Source organism: Nuphar pumila, chromosome 5 (genome assembly GCF_984573655.1).
Source record: "Nuphar pumila chromosome 5, dmNupPumi1.hap1.1, whole genome shotgun sequence".
Classification (NCBI taxonomy): domain Eukaryota; kingdom Viridiplantae; phylum Streptophyta; class Magnoliopsida; order Nymphaeales; family Nymphaeaceae; genus Nuphar; species Nuphar pumila.
Genome location: NC_143253.1, coordinates 130,355,763 through 130,374,853, shown reverse-complemented (window position 1 = coordinate 130,374,853; position 19,091 = coordinate 130,355,763). Strand labels below are relative to the sequence as shown.

Genomic DNA, 19,091 nt, shown 5'->3' with positions numbered 1-19,091 from the left:
GGGTTTTTCTCTTATATTATAAAAAAACGGTTTATTTTTATAAAAACAAAGTGAAAAAAATATATACATATATACAGGATACCTGAGCCGTGCATCCCTCACTACAAGTCTGAAAAGAAAAACATTGCCGGTGGACAAAGGTAGAGTACCCCAAGGTTTTACATCTATAAAGGGTGGTTGGCAAAGTGATGGTTGGGGTCCTTCAAGGAGCGTCGGATAAATCCTTCAGTCTTCGTTATCTATTAAAAAAAGAGAGAAGCATAGGTGGGAATCGGCCTGAATTGGCCGATGCGTATCGTATCGACCAGAAATCGATATGGTACATGGCTGATTCGGTACCTTTTTAATGTGAAAAAATGGTTAAAATATTTTAGTATTTTTATGACGCATCATTTTCTGGTTAAAAGTTGGCCGATTCAGTTCAATTCAGCTTCAATTTGGAATCTGACGATTCACTTGAATCGTCGGGGTACGGTATTGACTAACATTGGGTTTGCTTACTATTGTCTCTACTAGTGAATAGCTTGGACAACCTTACACAGCACAAAGCAAATCTGCAGTTTCTCAATATAAGCCTTTGCTATTTGCTAGTAGGGCTGCACAATGAGCCGAGCTTGCTCGAGCTCGTCTTGGGCTCGGATTGTTTAAGCCCGGCTCGGATTAGTCCGAGTAAATAAACAAGCCAAGTTTGATCAAACATTAAAGCTCGGTTAATAGTCATACAATGGCTAAGTTTTAGGATATGTATAATTTTTTTTGGATAAAAGGCACAAACAAATGTTTCATCCAAGTGGGGGTAGTGTATTTGACGTTTGTGCGATAGGTGGGTGTTCCGAATCTCTCCGCCCTTTGGTTGAAAAAGTTTATTTCTAAAAATCAACTTGGCTCAAGCTGAGCCGAGCCAGACTAGAGCTTGACTTGAGCCAAGTTTGTTCACATGCTGTTCAAGCTCATCTATGAACGAGCCGAGCTTTTTGAGCCTAAACTGAGCTCGAGTACGACTCGTGTGCACCCCTACTTGATAGCACCCAAAGGTCTATTCTCTAAGCATTAAATACCATATTGCATGTCGCTAAACCATACTATCGTGCAGATGTTTCACACCAATTACCATTTATAACCGACTCTGATGAGAATAATGATAAAACCATGCACCACGTTACCACCCACATTGTTCGTCTTCTTTTTCTTTGCGGTAGCAGCATAAACCTAACACAAACGGGAGCTACTCATTTTTTGCTCATTCTGTTCTGCAGATGAAAATGGAAGCGGAGAAGATGCAGAGAAACAGCACTGGTTACAGAGGAGTGCGGAGGCGGCCGTGGGGAAGGTTCTCCGCCGAAATAAGAGATTCTGCAAGAGAAGGCACTGGCTTGGCATATTTGATACAGCCGAAGAAGCTGCTAGAGTCAGCTGTTCTCATCATGAGCTTCCCAAGCATGATGAAGCCTTTGATGTCAATGGATTCGTCTTGGAATTGATCAGCTCAGTTGAGGACAACCAACATGGCTTTGTGATCAACAACTTCAAGGCGTGGGCTCACTATCATATGGCCACCCATGCTCCTCCATGTGCCGCAAACCTTTCCGTCTCTGTTGAGATGGAGTGATTTGTCTCTGGATGCGCGTGTTTCTATTCATGGATGAAAGGATGGTGTTTATGACATTCATCCGAAGCACTTACTAAATATGAGCATTTACAGGATAGCATAACATTCTCTCACATTTCTGCCTGCACGTGTGCATGTGTGTGCACCAGAGAGAGAGAGAGAGAGCACTACAAACAACATGCTGATTTACAACACAAGCTACTAGATAATGTTTATTAGCTGCAAGAGGTGATCACAGAAGTATAATTTTCTGGTCCACAGAATTCAAATACATGTTACATACTGCACATACAATCTGGAATGGGGTATGTGTATATCGACTGAGTCGGTTTCCGCAACCTGATCTCCCCTTGTCTGTTCATGTGCCCATCAACAACAGCCTCCTGGAACTCGTTCCATCCCAAGTTCTTATTTAGAAACAGTTGTCCCAACAACGCCATGTTCGGTCTTATGGTCTTCAAGTTTGCATAAGAACGATGTCCCACCTAGTATAGAAACAACCAAGTTCTAGTGATTCACATAAACCAAGCATCTACCCTTCATCAATTTTTGTTGTTTTTAAAAACATTTACTTTTCATCGTTGATTTTCCGTGTTCTGCCTAGTTTTCCTCGCTGTGTTCAACTTTCCTTGATATTGTTTTGCAAGACAAATTTGACAGTATCATCCAATAACTAAACAACTATTGCATGCAACCAACCTCTATTAGAGCAACAATGGAGCTTCTCCCGTGTCATAGGTGGGAGAAGCTCACCATGCAAGGTAGTTTATCAGCTGCCCTAGCGTGGTAAACGCTGGCCCCAGATTACAGCCTCATGATACTTGAGGATGATTTTGACCCCACCATGTCACCACCATAACCCATATGTGATACTAGGTGTGCAAAGTAGTTTATCAGCTGCCCTAGCGTGGTAAACGCTGGCCCCAGATTACAGCCTCATGATACTTGAGGATGATTTTGATCCCACCATGTCACCACCATAACCCATATGTGATACTAGGTGTGCACATATACAGCACCCAAGAAGGCACATTTTGTAAACCACATATTTGTAAATCTTAAACAGCAACCATAAATAACCAAAACAGATGTAAAGATGTCATTACCAGTGCATTATGCATGTTGCCCGGAGAAGCTGAAACGAATATGTTGCTGTGCATGCTCACGTAATAATCAACTGCAGCAAGTAGAGAAGCTTTCCCTTCGACTTTTGCCAGCTCTTCTTCTGATGCTATGCTCTTCTTGTCTTCCATCAAAGGAAAAAGCCTGCGCAGTGCTGAGATTCTTGCTTCCCCACCATACACCTATGAAAGAATCCTTTTCAGATCTGTTCTTCAAAGGGAAGGGCACAATATCATGAAAAGGAATGGGCTTAACACCTTGTGGGAAGCGAGATAGAGACGTGTGCTGTTGTCAAAGCCTAAAGCTGCAAGCAGTAAGCCTATCTCTTCTGGTGTCAAAGGGCAGCGTCCCTTGCTCCTTAATTCCTCATCCGTGAACTGCGAATTCAAGACTCTTCCTTGCCAAATCACTTGACGATATTTTGCAAGGGCCACTTTTTCAGCCTTTCCACCTCCAAAATCACAAGCAGAATGAGCTGCCATATCCTGTGTAGAAGATAGAGTTTAAAAGGCATCCAATAATGATTCAAGTTCCTATAATATAGACCACAGAAATTACTAGATTAAGAATATGAAAATAGTAAGTCTATACTAGCACTACTGAGAGTGATAGACTTCAAAATTTTACGATTTGAAACTCAACAGAGCATACATGATCATAAGCAGGAAGTCAACAATACAAATACAGGAACAGTGTATCAGATAAAGCAACGACCTTTCTGTACGTTGTACTAAACACATCATGTCCCTCACCTATAACACTGGCACTGCTAACCTATAAATAAAAGTTGATGAATAGAGCTGCCAGGAAGTTAGCATTTTTAAGAAGCTACAATTCACGTCCCATGATAAAGGTTAAAGTAGATGATCTCTCTCTCACTCTCTCTCTCTCTCACACACACAGGATGCTACTCAAGGCTACCAGAATAGTAAGTGATAGGGGGAAACAAAATGAGAAGCGAGATATTTTAAAATTTATAAGAAGCGGAAAGCGATGAATCAATTTAAAAGCAAAATAGGAATACAAGAGAAAGTGATATGGGATCAAATGGAAAGCAAAATACAAATCAAAGGAGAAAGAAATAAAAACTAAAATAAAAATTATTATTCTTAAATTTTGTGATTTCATAGTGTAAGAATTAAATTCTTCTCAAAATCTAAAAATGATGGTTGTCAATTTAAAGAAAGCACATGAGAAGTGAACGGGAAGTGTGAAAGAAAGCACATGAAAAACATAAAAAGAAGCATGAAAGAAGCATATAGGAATCATGTGGGGAAGCAGGAAAGAAATGCGATAAGCATATGAGAAGAATGGGAGAATCAAGCTTCCTATCAAGTTTCGAAAGTGAGGAGTTTCCCGCTTTTGAAGCGAGTTTCCCGCTTTTGAAGCGAGTTTCGGGGAAGCGTGCTTTCCACCTAATCTATGAAGCTTCCGGTAACTGGTGCTACTCCAAAAAACACTGGTAACTCAAAAGTCTAAAAATTACTGAACAAGATACTAGCAGCTCAAAAGATGGAAGATTGCTAAAAAAAAAAGATAAAAATAAAAATTTCTTTCTTGCATTTGAGAGAAGCATACTTTAGCACCAGCCACTCCCATCTGTGATGATCTAGAACAAATTTCAACAAATTGTTCAAGAAATAGGATTATATTTCAGTAGCAGCAGTTTTTGTTCTTAATTAATAGCCAAATGAATATCAGTGAGGATACTAATGACTTAGATTGTTTTGGTAATAGATTAAGGATAGGCATTGTAGCTACTTAGAAGGAATCCAAAAGAACCAGAAGTGGAATAAGACTGCAATAAGATGTAAGCTACTGTATGGTGTTGAATGTTGTGTAATAAGTGATGATGAGAATGTAGTTAGGATGGATGGACATGTTTAAGATGGATCTTTGGATTAACAAGAAAGATGTCAAAGATGGTTATTGCTAATAGATGGAAAACCCCAGATGGAAGAAAATTAATGTATTCAAGCTATGCAACCGGCAGTGGACGGTGGGTTTCGCTATAAGGAGTGATGGCTGGAATAATGTAATGGGATGGATTTCCAAGCCAAAAAAGGAAGTCACTAGAGAATGGCAAGTATGGTTGGATATCCTGAATCACATGCCGTATTCAGACATGGTGATCATTGAGTCCTCACAATATGATGTGGTGGGGAGGATTAGCAGAATGTTAGGTCAGGTTCGACTTAATAAACTGGAGGCTGATCTGGTGGAAAGGCTGCTTCGATTTCGAGGAATGTGTCATCATATTGGAAAAATGCAGAATTGTGCAGCTATGAATCTTGCAAGACTGGGGGTTCTGAAATTAAACAGAATATGGAAGGACAAACCCCCAGAATGGGGCCTGCCTAACCCTATCTTGCCAAACAAAAAAATAAGAAAGACATCAGAGGAAGCTTATGCATAGCACCAGCATCAGGGAAATTAGTGTGGCCTTCTCAAATGATTTGCCTATATGGAGAGTGTTAAACACTTAAAATAGGCATACTTGTAATTATATATAGAAGTAGATATAGTCATGTAATAGGTAATGCCCATCAGGGGCATTTTTATCTTTTTACATTTATAATTAGGATTGTCCATTAGGGACAGTTTAGTCATCTTTTTTATATTTTTTATTTTTGTCTTTTTGATATGCCACAGGGGCTCTATGGTCAATAAACCATAGAGTAGTTGGGAGAAATCCCAACTGCTAGAAATTATAGTCATTGAGAGCTCCCAATGGCCTTGGGCCTTGTGCTAGTTTGTGTATATATAGAGACTACTTGTCCCCATTTTTGTTTATCTTTTGCTTAAGCATTCTATTAATAAAAGTTTATATTTTAAAATGTGTGTTCTCTTGTATTAGCCCTTAAGGGGACATGGGTCTTCAAGATTGTTTTAGTGTCTTATCCCCTCTATGGGATGAGCTAGCACTTCTTGAGCCCAAGTGAGTAGCCATAGAAGATGTAAAACTTAGGCATGAGCAAATGGAAAAAGAACACATTTTTTCATTTTTTTTCATGGTTTACAACCAAAATATGAACAAGTGAGATCGTCTCTCCTCCATAGAACTTCTTCGTTACCACTAGAAGAAGCTCTTACTGAAATTTGCCAAGAAGAGACTTGTCTTGACATGACTAAGTGTGGGAGATAAAGTGTTAGTGGTAAATTTTCCAACAATGTTAAAACCTACGACCCACGTAACTTCGAAAGACAATACAACAATAGAGGTTCAAGAAAAATTGTATGTCATTTTTGTAACGACCGGAACATATTAAACTGGCTGGACCCAAACTAAAAAACACGGTAGCTCCCATTAAAGAATCCTTATTTAAGAAAGAAGAAGAGGCAAGCAAATATGGAGGTGATCTCGGACTCCATAAATCAATTAATGATGGCACTCCAATAATTTCTCAAGACTTCATCAACTTCGGGTGCCGCCATAGCTTCATTCTCTCCTCCAGGTATGTGCTCTTAGATTCTTGATTCAGAAGCTTCCTTCCATATGACTCTGCATGAGAATTCTCTATTCGATACATGCACTAACTCAAAATTATTTTATGTTTCTACTGCCGATGGAACATTTTTGAAAATTAAAAGTTTTGGAATCTTATGTTCTAAAAATTCTCAAAACTTTTTTGACCAAAAAACAAGAGTTAGTTCCTAAATTAAACTTAAACCCTTTTTCGGTTTTGCAAATTTTCGACCATGGATGTGAAAATCTCCTTCTCATCTAAGGGTTGCTCTTTGCAAGAGGATCTCCGGTCCGAAAAGCAGATTGAGCAAAGTCATAGGAGGGGAGATCTCTATTTCATGGATTCTTTATCTCTTTTTTAAAAATCTTTTTGTAATTATATCTAAGATAAAGATATTAAAACTTGGCATAGAAGACATCAAGCTATTCAAAGATGTATCTTTTCCCTTTTTAGAAAAAAATTTGTAATGAAAAAATATCATTTTTAAATATTGTATCCTTGGAAAAATGAAATCTATGTTATTTCCAAATAGAACTTTTATTTCCAAGAAACCATTTGAGTTAGTGCATTCGGATGTATGAGACCCTTCTCTGGTCATATCAAAAGAAGGTTATTCATATTATGTTACATTTGTTAATGATTTTACTAGATACATGTGAGTCTACTTCCTCAATTTTAAATAGAATGATTTTTCCTTTTTTAAAGATTTTCACATGATAACTTCGCCTGTGTAGTTATACACTGCCGGTCCCAAGCCCGGATAAAGGAGGAGGGTTGCGGTAGGCCTATGACAGCCAGCATAAAAACTTTGTCATATCCTATGAAAATGAACCAATATGAGAATTTCGTTGGGGCGTTCCCTACTAAGCGACGCGCTGTACTCTCTAGGCCCGGAGGCAGTGATAAATGTGCAAGGGTTGCTAGGTCGTCGCCCAGAAGCGACGCGTCACACCGGCGCCCGGGTGTGGTGTCAAATAGGCAAGGGTTCCCTCACTTTGTTGGACGGGTGGGGGTAAAGAAGTTAGTCCAAGACCATAAAATTAGGTTAGCCACTTGGAACATAGGGTCTTTAACTGGTAAGTTGGTAGAGTTAGTAGATGTTATGTGTAGGAGAAAGATTGATATTTTATGTCTTCAAGAGACCAAATGGGTAGGTGAGAAAGCTAAAGTGATAGAACCTTGGGGATATAAGATTTGGTATACAGGAATAAATAGGAATAGGAATGGAGTAGGGATTGTTATGAGTCGTCAGTTTATAGATAATGTAGTTGAGGTCCGTAGGAAGGGTGATAGAATTTTACTTATTAAATTAGTATTAGGTACGGATATTATTAATATTATTAGTGTTTATGCACCTCAAGTAGGTTTAGATGATTCCATTAAGCATCAATTTTGGGAAGATTTAGATGGAGTAGTACAAGAGACATCTTATGGAGAAAAGCTTTTCATCGGCGGTGACCTTAATGGACATGTAGGCATTAGTAGGGATGGATTTGAGAATATCCATGGAGGCTATGGTATAGGAGAAAGAAATGAAAGTGGAGAAAGGATTTTAGATTTTTTTTGTCCTATGATATGATCTTAGCAAACACTTGGTTTAGGAAGAGGGAGTCTCACCTAGTAACATTTAAAAGTAGGGTTAATACGAGTCAGATAGATTTTTTCCTACTTAGAAAGAGAGATAGGGGTTGTTGCATCGATTGTAAGGTTATACCAGGAGAAAGTGTAGCTACACAACATAGAGTCTTAATTTTAGATCTTAGAATTAGACAATGCCGCAAAAGGGATAGACATAGGATAGATCCTAGAATTAAGTGGTGGGCACTGAAAGGAGCTAAACAAGGAATGTTTGTAGAGCAGGTAGTTAAGGAAGTTGATTGGTGTCTCGAGGAGGATTCAGAATCAATGTGGAATAAGATAGCGGGTGGTATGAGAAAAGTAGCTAAGGAGGTATTGGGTGAGTCTAAAGGCGGTGCACCACTAGGTAAGGATACATCATGGTGGAACGAGGATGTCAAATTAGCTATTAAGGTTAAAAGAGAGTGTTATAGAAATCTAAGTAAGAGTCGTGATAATGAGAATTTGGAGAAATATATGATAGCAAAGAAGAAAGCTAAAAAAGTTGTTCGAAACGCGAGGGCTAAGGTATATAAGGAGGTTTATGACAAGTTGGATACCAAAGAAGGCGAGAAGGATATTTATAGGCTTGCAAAGATGAGAGATAGGAAATCGAAGGATTTGGGTATGGTTAGATGTATCAAAGATGAAACGCAAAGGGTTTTAGTCAAAGATGAGGAGATTAAGGAGAGATGGAAAGATTATTTTGATAAGCTATTTAATGATAGTCATGCTCAAGATCTTGGAGACTTCTCCATTCCTTTTCATGAGATAAATCGTGACTTCATGCGCAAGATTCAAAAGAAAGAAATTGCAGAGGCTTTGAAGAAAATGAAATCAAGAAGGGCAGTTGGCCCAGATGGTATACCTATCGAGGCTTGGAAATGCTTGGGAGAGAAAGGTTTAGAATGGTTGACAAATCTTTTTAACTTGATTTGGCGAACAAATAAGATGCCTAATGAGTGGAGGAAGAGTACTTTGGTGCCTTTATATAAGAATAAGGGTGATATACAAGATTGCACAAACTATCGTGGTATAAAACTCATGAGTCATACTATGAAACTTTGGGAGAGGGTGATTGAGTCTAGGTTGAGGAAGGTTGTCATGATATCGGAGAATCAATTTGGTTTTATGCCTGGAAGATCAACTATGGAAGCTATACATCTTCTTAGACAACTTATTGAAAGATATAGAGAGAGGAACAAAGATTTGCATATGTTTTTTATTGATTTAGAGAAGGCATACGATAGAGTACCTATGGACGTTCTCTGGTGGACAATGATGAAGAAAGGTGTTTCTCTCAAGTACATTAGTATAATTAAAGATATGTATGAAGGAGTAGTAACCAATGTCCGCACTTGTGGAGGGGTGACATCCAATTTTCCGATAACGGTTGGGTTACATCAAGGATCTGCTTTAAGCCCTTTCCTATTTGCGATAGTGATGGATGAGATTACGAGATCAATTCAAGAAAATGTACCGTGGTGTATGTTGTTTGTTGATGATATTGTTTTGATTGATGAGTCTAGAGCTGGGGTTAATGCTAAGTTAGAATTATGGAGACAGACATTGGAAGCTAGAGGTTTTAAGTTGAGTAAGAGTAAGACTGAATATATGGAATGTCGGTTTAGTAAGCAACGAAGTAGTGATGGGAGTGTAGTGAAGCTTGGTGAGCAAGATATACCGGTGAATGATTATTTCAAATATTTGGGATCCATCATTCAAAAGTATGGAGAAATTGATGAAGATGTAAATCATAGGATAAAGGTTGGGTGGATGAAATGGAAAAGTGCTACTGGAGTGCTGTGCGATCGTAGAATGCCATTGCGGTTGAAGGGAAAGTTTTATAGGACGACTATTAGACCCGCTTTACTATATGGTACGGAATGTTGGGCTGCCAAGAGACATCATATTCAAAAAATGAGTGTAGCTGAGATGCGGATGCTTAGATGGATGTGTGGAAATACAATAAAAGATAAGATTCGGAACGAAGAGATACGTAAGAAGGTAGGTGTTGCACCCATTGAAAATAAGATGCGAGAGAATCGTTTACGGTGGTTTGGACATATTCGGCGAAGGCCTAATGATGCTCCAGTTAGAAGGTTGGAGAAATGGAAAAATATATTAGTTAAAAGAGGTCGGGGTAGGCCTAGGAAGACTTGGATGGAGATGATAGGAAAGGATATGAATGCTTTGAACCTCACCGAGGACATGGCGTTGGATAGAAATGATTGGAGGAAAAGGATTCATGTGGAAGACCCAAAATGAATTTCTTTTTTGGTTCATATCGCTGACCCCAATTGTTTTGGGATGAAGGCGTAGTTGTTGTCGTTGTTGTTGAAAGATTTTCACATGATAGTCAAAAATCAATTTCAAAGCAACATTTTTATACTTAGATCTGATTCAGGTGGAAAATATTTGCCCAATGAATTTCAAAATTCTTTAAAACAAAATAAAATTTACCATCAAAGATCTTACCCTAGAACTCCTCAATAAAATGGATTAGCGGAGAGAAAACATAGACATATTATGGAAACCACTATGACCCTATTGTAAGTTTTCCTTTGTCCCTGTATTGAGAGAGAGAGAGAGAGAGAGAGAGAGAGAGATTGCGGCTGTCACGATTTCAGTAAAAGAAATCGTGACCTAAATGTGTATTTAAGTTTACATTACACTATGGGTCCGGGTCTGGTGTATCCAGACCCGATAACTAAAAAGAAAGTTATATGGTCTTTACATGGATCGGTTACATGGATCGGGTCGGATCCTGCACCTTTTTCACCCCCCCTCAAGTTGATCATGGTTTTGGACCATGAACAACTTGCTTTTAAGCATCCAAAAGCGATCCTTGGTTAACCCTTTGGTAAATATGTCTGCAACCTGTCTTTCAGTACTGACAAACTCAGGCTCAATCTCTTTTTCTTCAACCTTCTGTCTCACAAAGTGTTGGTCGATCTCAATGTGCTTGGCACGACTGTGATGTACTGGATTGAATGACATATTGATAGCACTTTGATTGTCACAGAGCAAGGTAGTGTGGGAGATCTTTTCTCCTACTTCAGTTAGAAGATGCCTGATCCATGTGACTTCGGCAGTGGCAGCAACCATGGATCTATATTCAGCCTCAGTGCTTGATCTAACGATAGCTTTTTGTTTTCTACTGCTCCAAGAGACTAAATTTCTTCCAATGAAGGCACAATATCCTGATGTAGATCTTCTTTCGTCAGGATCTCCTGCCCAGTCTGCATCACAATATACAGTAATTTCGTGCTCGTTTTGGCCATATGACTGTTGTAAATATATCAATCCATCCCCAATAGTCCCTTTCAGATATCTAAGGATCCTCTTGACCGCTTCCATATGTCCAGTACGTGGCGCATGCATAAATTGAGACACTTGATTGACTGAATAAACAATATCATGTCTAGTGAATGTGAGGTATTGTAACATTCCTATTATGCTGCGATACCTGGTGGGGTCATCACACAGATCTCCATCATGAGCGCTAAGTTTTTGATGAAGTATACTCGGAGTTCCTAGAGGTTTGCAGTCTTTCATGCCTGCTTTGTTGAGAACATCTACAATGTACTTGTGTTGAGTGAGACATCCATGAGCCTGGTTATCAACTTCTACACCAAGGAAATAGCGTAGAACTCCAAGATCTTTCATTTTGAACCTTTGACCTAATAAGTCTTTTATTTCTTGGATGTGGTCCGCAGAGTTTCCTGTGATGATAATATCATCGACATAAATTAATAATAGAGTGGTCACAGACTGGCTTTTAAAGATAAATAATGAGTGGTCCAGCATGGAACGTGAAAATCCATGTTTTTGAATCTCTGATGAGAAGCTATCAAACCAAGAGCGAGATGCTTGCTTCAGGCCGTAGATGGCTCTTTTTAGCCTGCATACATGAGTTTTACAATTTTGTTCTTGATATCCCGGGGGTTGTTCCATGTATACTTCCTCCTTCAAATCCCCATGTAAGAATGCATTTTTTACATTAAGCTGACTCAACTTCCATCCATGTTCAACAGTCAGGGAAATGATAATTCGAATCGTTCCTATTCTTACAACCGGACTAAAAGTCTCATCATAGTCTTGCCCTGCTTCTTGAGTGAATCCTTTTGCTACAAGTCTTGCCTTATATCGTTCAATGGTTCCATCTGGCTTGTACTTGATTTTGTAGACCCATTTGGGTCCGACAACATTTTTGTCAGGTGGTCTGGGAACAACTTCCCATGTTCCACATTCATGCAAGGCTTGCATTTCACCATTTCATAGAAGTTGCTGCCTGATAATACATGATGGGCTCTTCGTCCTTATTGATGACAGTTAAAAACAGTTGAAGATCCAAGGAGAAGTTGTTATAACTAACCCACCTGTCAATAGGATGTCGTATGCGGTTTGATTTTTTGACTGCAAGGGTATGAAAAGGAGTAGGATTGGCGACTGAGACATGATCTGAATGGCTTGATGTTGTCGGTCTCTGTCTGGAATAGACAATGCCTTTGTATCTGCCCGGTACTTCCTCTGCATTCTGTGACCCTGACGTCCCAGTGTTCTCAAATACCTCTTCTTCTTGTTGCACGCAATCTGAGGAACATGTTTCATTGGAGCCAGCAAAAAGTTCTGAGCTCAGCCAAGGATAGTAAATTTCAGTTGACATATTCGTTGTGTCAGCTCCGTGGTCAAAATTTTGTTCATCAAAGACAACATTTCTTGAGGTTCTGATGCGTTTGTTGGTGGGATCATAACACCTATATCCTTTGTAGTCATTTGCATATCCCACAAATCTGCACTTTTGAGCCTTATCTTGAAACTTGTTTCTCAAGGACTGATCGATATGCACATAGCAGACACATCCAAAAACACGTAGATCATAATAACTAGGATGAGTTCCAAAAAGACAGTGATAAGGAGACTTATTTTCCAGAATAATCATAGGCAGTCTATTTATCACATGCACGGCAGAATGGAAAGCTTATGTCCATAGGTTGATGGGAAGATTGTTGTCATGAAGCATACTCATGGCACTTTCAATGATATGCCTGTGTTTTCGTTCAACAATTCCATTTTGTTGAGGGGTGTGAGGACATGACACCCTTCTTCCTATTCCGTTATTTTGAAGAAAAGAAATAAAATCACGGAATGAGAATTCCCCACCTCCATCACATTGAAAAAATTGAATGGACTCAGAAAATTGATTTTTGACAAGGAAAATTTTTTTTTGAAACAAAGAGAAGACTTCCGACTTATTTTTTATGAAATATATCCAAGTGTATCGAGTATAGCTATCAACAAATATTAGATAGTATTTACTCCCAGATCCAGAGGCAACTGGGGCGGGTCCCCATACATCAGAACAGATTATCTCAAAAGGTTTTGAATCTCTCTTATTAATTGAATGAAAAGGCAATACATGACTCTTGCAGGAAAGACAACTGAAACATTTGTGACTGTTCTCATCCCTATTTAGACTTTCTTTTGGAATGAGATTATTAGATACAAGTTTCTCAATAAAATGACTTTCACAATGTCCTAATCGACTATGCCATAAGAATGACTTATTACATTCAGAAATACTAAAAACATTAGCAGAAGAGGATGAACACGACTCTAATGAAGGCTTTGAATTCAGGTGGACAGGGCGAACAACATGACAAGGAGCTTCTTCAAAGACATACATATTGCCTCGTCTCTTTCCTTCAACGAATGTTTCCCTCGTGCGTAGGTCCTTGACCTGCACAGAGAAGGGAGTGAATTCAACTGAAGCATTATTATCATCAATAAGTTTGGAAACAAAGACTATTTTTCTTAATGTCAGGAGCATGAAGAACGTCAGAAAGAGTAAGAGTGGAATATGACATGGGAATGACAGTTTTTCCAAGCAGAGAAACAGGATGGTGGGATCCATCTTCAGTGACAATCTTATTTTTTCCAAAATAAGGAATGGGATTAGAAATCTTACTTGCATCACCTGTCACATGAGTCGCTGCCCCTGAGTCGACAAACCAAGTGCCTTCATCACTCTGCTTCAATTTCAACTCTGACAAGGCAGATATCAGCAGATCTTTAATCTCTCCACTACTTGAGAACTTCTTTTTGTTTTCTGTCTGTGGACCCTTTCATTTATTCTCTGGATTATGCCAACAATTCGCCTTGATATGCCCCTTTTTGTTACAAAGGAAGCAGGTAGGAGTGGATCTTGATCCCTACGTATGAGCTAACATATTTGGAGTGGGAAGCAGACCACGCCCTCCGTGTCCACTTCGCCCTTGTCGTCCTCGTCCTCGTCTTCTACCAATAGTCACCCCTGTGGCAAAAACTTCCTGAGAGTTTGTGTGAATGTGAGATTCCTCAGAGAACCCTTTCAGAGTCATCTCATACTGAATCAATTTTGCTCGCAACTCATCAAAGGTAGGAAGGGCAGGGAGACACAATAGTAAAGTGACGATCATATTGTAGTCGGATCCCAATCCACTCAGAGTCTGTTGTACCATATCGCTGTCACTCACCGCGCATCCTATAACTGCAAGTTGGTCTGTGATAGTCTTCATTTTGTTCAGATATTCCATGATGGTCATGGAATCTTTTCTCAACATCTGAAATTCCCTCTTGAGAAAAACCATTCTCGCTTGCGAAACTTGTGAGTATGTTTGAACTAATTTTTCCCAAAGTTGTAGAGTAGTACAATTGTCGGGAATTGCAACAAGAACCTCTTGGGACAAGGTGGAAGTGATGTATGCAACCACTGACTGATCTTTCCTTTCCTAGTTGAGGTACCCTACATTCTTAACATACACAATTGAACTTACTCCTTTGTCGCCTTTTTCTTCTCTCGTAACAAATTCGAGTGGAGCGAGAGTGGTTCCATCAAGGTGACCTAAGAGACCTTGACTCCTTATAAAAGGAATGATTTGTCTCTTCCAAATCAAGAAGTTTGAGGTAGTTAACTTTTCAGAAACGAGTTGAGTGAGAAAACTTGAAGAAAGATTGGATGAAGAAGAATAAAGATCCATGAAAAAGGAGTTTTAACAAGAAAAGGAACCCCTTTGTTTTTTTTTTTGAAGTATTCACAGAGTGCTCAGTCTGCAACCAGAGAGGTTTGCTGATCGTCTTCCTCCTTTTTTTTTTTTGCGCTGAGTAACTCAAAGATTGACGACCGGAAGCTGACAGAAGAAGGACTGAGTTTTCAATGTGGATCCCACTCGTAACAGTCAGAACAAATATGATACGAGAAAGGACAAATGAGAACAAAAGGAATGAAAGTCGAATCAAAATGACCATCAAAAGGTTTTATGTCAGATTTTAGAGTCCCAGATTTTATGTCGCACGTCTGCCCAAAATGAAGAAGGGTTACACAGAAAAAAACAGATTTGGATAAAGAAACAGTTTGAATAAAGAAACAGGAGATTCAGAAAAAAAACAGATTTGAATAAAGAAACAAGAGATTCACGTGGAATGCACGATCTTTATAATTTGATCTTAGTGTTTCACGTGGAACAGGAGATTCACGTGAAACAAGCTTTTCCCTTCCTTTTTTTTTTATGAACAGCGTTTTCGTGAACCAAGATTCACGTGAATTCTTCGTGAACAGTTTAGGGATTCACGTGAGACGTGAATCCACTAAAAGAAGAAGAGAAAAGGCTGGGAAAACAGAAAGGGAGAAACAAGATGGAGATTGGGAATGGAGGTAGAGAAAGAAGAAATCTGAAAGAAAAAAAGAAAAGAACGAAACCTCAAACCTTTGATCTGTCGCACCTTTGGAATCCTCTTCAACCCTTAGCTGGATCTAGGCTCTGATACCATGTAAGTTTTCCTTTGTCCCTGTATTGAGAGAGAGAGAGAGAGAGAGAGAGAGAGAGAGAGAGATCGATTGCAGCTGTCACGATTTTAGTAAAAGAAATCGTGACCTAAATGTGTATTTAAGTTTACATTACACTATGGGTCCGGGTCTGGTGTATCCAGACCCGATAACTAAAAAGAAAGTTATATGGTCTTTACATGGATCGGGTCGGATCCTGCAACTTTTTCACCTATTTATTTCTAAAAATATTAAAAAAAGTTTTTGGGTTGAGGTTGTTCTAACATCAACTTATTTGATAGATAGAATTCATCCATCTTTACAAAATATTTCTCCATACGAGAAATTATTTAAAATGACACCCGATTTCAAGCAATTGCGGATTTTTTGTTGTAAATGTTTTGTTCTTTTACACAAAAGAGATAAGTTATCCCCAAAAATCATTGAATGTTCATACATGGGGAAAATAAAAAAGGGTATAGATGTTTTGATTTAGAAAATAACAAACTTTATGTTTCTAAGGATGTAACCTTCTTAAAAAATGAAAATGATTTTGATAAAGATAATAGAAAAGAGAAAGTAGATTATACTTTTTTATTTGATCTCTCACCAAGAGAAGTTATATGACAATTCTTTGAATAATGATGATGAAGCCTTAGTGATGATCAAAGACATCCTAATGATGAGAGTGTAGGACCAATGATGAAATAGTTGAAAAACCTACTAAAGATATACAAGATCAAGTGCATTTGAAAAATATTCATATTTCTCCCATAGAAGAGACCTCTCTTGGAAGATTAAGCCGGGTTTTTATTTCACCAAATAGGTTTGTGTCTTATAACTCTTTGTCACCAAACTATAAAGCTTGTATAATAGCACTACATTTTTATCATGAGCCATCATATTATAATGAAGCAAAAAACTTTTCACATTGGATTGAAGCTATGAATGTAGAATTGGATGCCCTTAATAAAGTCAAAACCTGGGAAGTAGTCACCTTGCCTTTAGAGAAAAAAACCATAGGTTGTAGATGAATATTTAATATCAAAACCAAGAATGATGAAACCCTAAAGAGATATAAAGTCAGATTAATAGCCAAAAAATATTCTCAAAAATACAGAATTGATTATGAAGAATCTTTTACACACGTAACTAGGATGACTAGTGTTAAGAGCCTCATAGCAATTACCTCTATCAAAAAATGGTTCATCTATGAATTAAATGCCAAAAATGCATTTCTCAATGGAGAATTAAATTAGAAAATTTATATGGATCCTCCATCGGGATTTGATATTGAAAAAGGTAAAAAACTCTTAGACTTAGGAAAGTCATGTATGGTTTTAAACAGACTCCTAAGGCCTGGTATGATAGATTTAGTAATGTTACGACTCATTTGGGTTTTCATTCTTACTATATTGTCATTGCTCTTTTTGTTAAAAGTACATGTACTAATGTTGTTGTTATACTTCTACTGTACATAGATGACATGATAATAACCAAGAATGACAAACAGAGAGTTAGTGATATTAAAAATGTTTTAAAAAAAATTGATATGTCTGATTTGAGTTTTTAAAGATATTTTTTAGGGATTGACGCTGCTTACTCTCTCAGAAGGTATATGAAGCTTACTACCAATATTTATGCTAAGTCTGGGATTTCATATGACAAGAAAGTGGAGACTCCTGAAGTGGTCAATGCAAAATTAAGGCTTCAAGATGAGACATTTCTCGAAGATCTCACACCTTATAGATCACTAACTGGGTTACTCATTTATCTATTACTAGACTAGATATAGCTCATGTCATTCACTCAGCTAGTCAGTTCCACCATGCTCCAACTGAAAAAACTTTAAAGAAGATGAAAAGCTCGAATTTTGACTCTCTTGTCCACCGAGAGGTCAAGCACTTTATTTATAATCATAACAAAGTTTTACAATGTTTACAATACACTGTTCTAGAATAACTATAAATTATCGTTTTTGATAATTCTGATAAAAAACGATAATATCAGTTTATCAATTATCGTTTTTGATAATATGATAATATCAGATTATCAGATGTACGGTTGGCTCATGAGACTTCCGATTGAGCCGAATTCCTTGTAGGATCATTTGAGTTATCCAGAACATGTTAATCGTTTTTGGTTTATGAGAAACCATTACATGTGGAAGACATAGCCGTGTGAGCATTATCCTTATCATGCCCCTGCGAGATCAACGTGGGGGTCAACGACGTTGAGCTTGTCACGAATAAAAACAAACCTCGAAAACGAAAGAGGTTTAGTGAGACCGTCAGCCAGCTGATCAGAGGAGTTGATAAACTGAACTTGAAGATGACCCTTAAGCACATGATCCCGAACAAAATGAAAACAATTTCAACATGTTTTGTGCGGGCATGAAAAACTAGATTCGCTGCGAGATATAAGGCCCCAATATTATCACACCAAAGAATAGGTGGAGAAAGAGTAACGCCAAACTCAATGAGAAGAGACTTGAGTTAAAGAAGATCAGACGCAACACAAGCGAGAGACTTGTATTCAACTTTAGTGTTGGATCGAGCTACAGTCTGCTGCTTGCAAGAAGACCAAGAAACCAGATTAGAGCCCAAAAAGACAACAAAACTACTTGTAGACTTGCAGTCATCAAGGCTACTAAGCTAGTCAGCATCAGAGAAGGCGTTAAGCTAGAGAGAGGAAGACCGTGAGAGGAACAATCCATGGTGAATGGTATCCTTGAGATAGCGAAGGATGCATTTGACGACAAACTAGTGGGTAACCGTGGGCTGGTGCATGAACTGACAAACCATGTTGACCGCAAAAGAAATGTCAGTTTGTGTGATTGGTGAGATATTGAAGACCGCCCACGATGCTTCAATATAAAGTGGAGTCCTGAAAAAGAGGGTATCATCTTTAGATAGTCGAGTAGAGGAGCTTAAAAGAGTACAGATCGGCTTCACATTAGCCATAGATGCACAGGGAAGTAGAGTAAGTGCATAGGTGCGCTGGCAGAGAAGAAGACCTGACGAGGCATAATGTATTAGAATATGGGTTGGATATGGATCCATTTAATATTGGATCCATATCCATTCCCAGGCTTTGTATTTTAATATAATGAGTTACTTATACAAGGGCATTTTTGTCCACATGTGAACTATTCTAACCCTATTAAACTAATGATGTATTAGCGCAGACCCGTGAAGGAAAGTGGCTGCCGATTCTCAACAACATCAGAGCTCTCTCTCTCTCTCTCTCTCTCTCTCCCTCTCCCTCTCTCTCTCTCGTCTTTGATTTCTGCAGGTATTCTATTATGGTATCAGAGCGGTGGCAGGTCTGGGCATAAAGCACGATCCTTCAGCTTCTTCAGTCAGCCGAGTCTTTCCCATTCAGCATCGGCTCCATCTCTTCTTCCAGTTAGCCGAGTTTTCTTCTCATTCAGGGGCTGAAATCATTCAGCCGAGTCTTCTTTCGTCTA

The 19,091-nt window shown here is 38.5% G+C and overlaps 1 protein-coding gene across 1 annotated transcript in view; it reads right to left on the bottom strand.

Annotated features, from left to right (window-relative positions):
• Positions 1–1,791: 1,791 nt before the first annotated feature.
• LOC149838722 (O-fucosyltransferase 31-like) overlaps positions 1,792–19,091 on the bottom strand; it is a 31,436-nt gene continuing 14,136 nt past the window's right edge. Inside the window, exons 8-10 of the mRNA XM_090006766.1 lie at positions 2,989–3,216; positions 2,716–2,913; positions 1,792–2,094 (exon numbers count right to left, since the gene is read on the bottom strand). Of these exons, the coding sequence (XP_089862892.1) occupies positions 1,885–2,094; positions 2,716–2,913; positions 2,989–3,216 (636 nt within the window). The 3' untranslated portion in view covers positions 1,792–1,884. The remainder of the gene's footprint in view (positions 2,095–2,715; positions 2,914–2,988; positions 3,217–19,091) is intronic.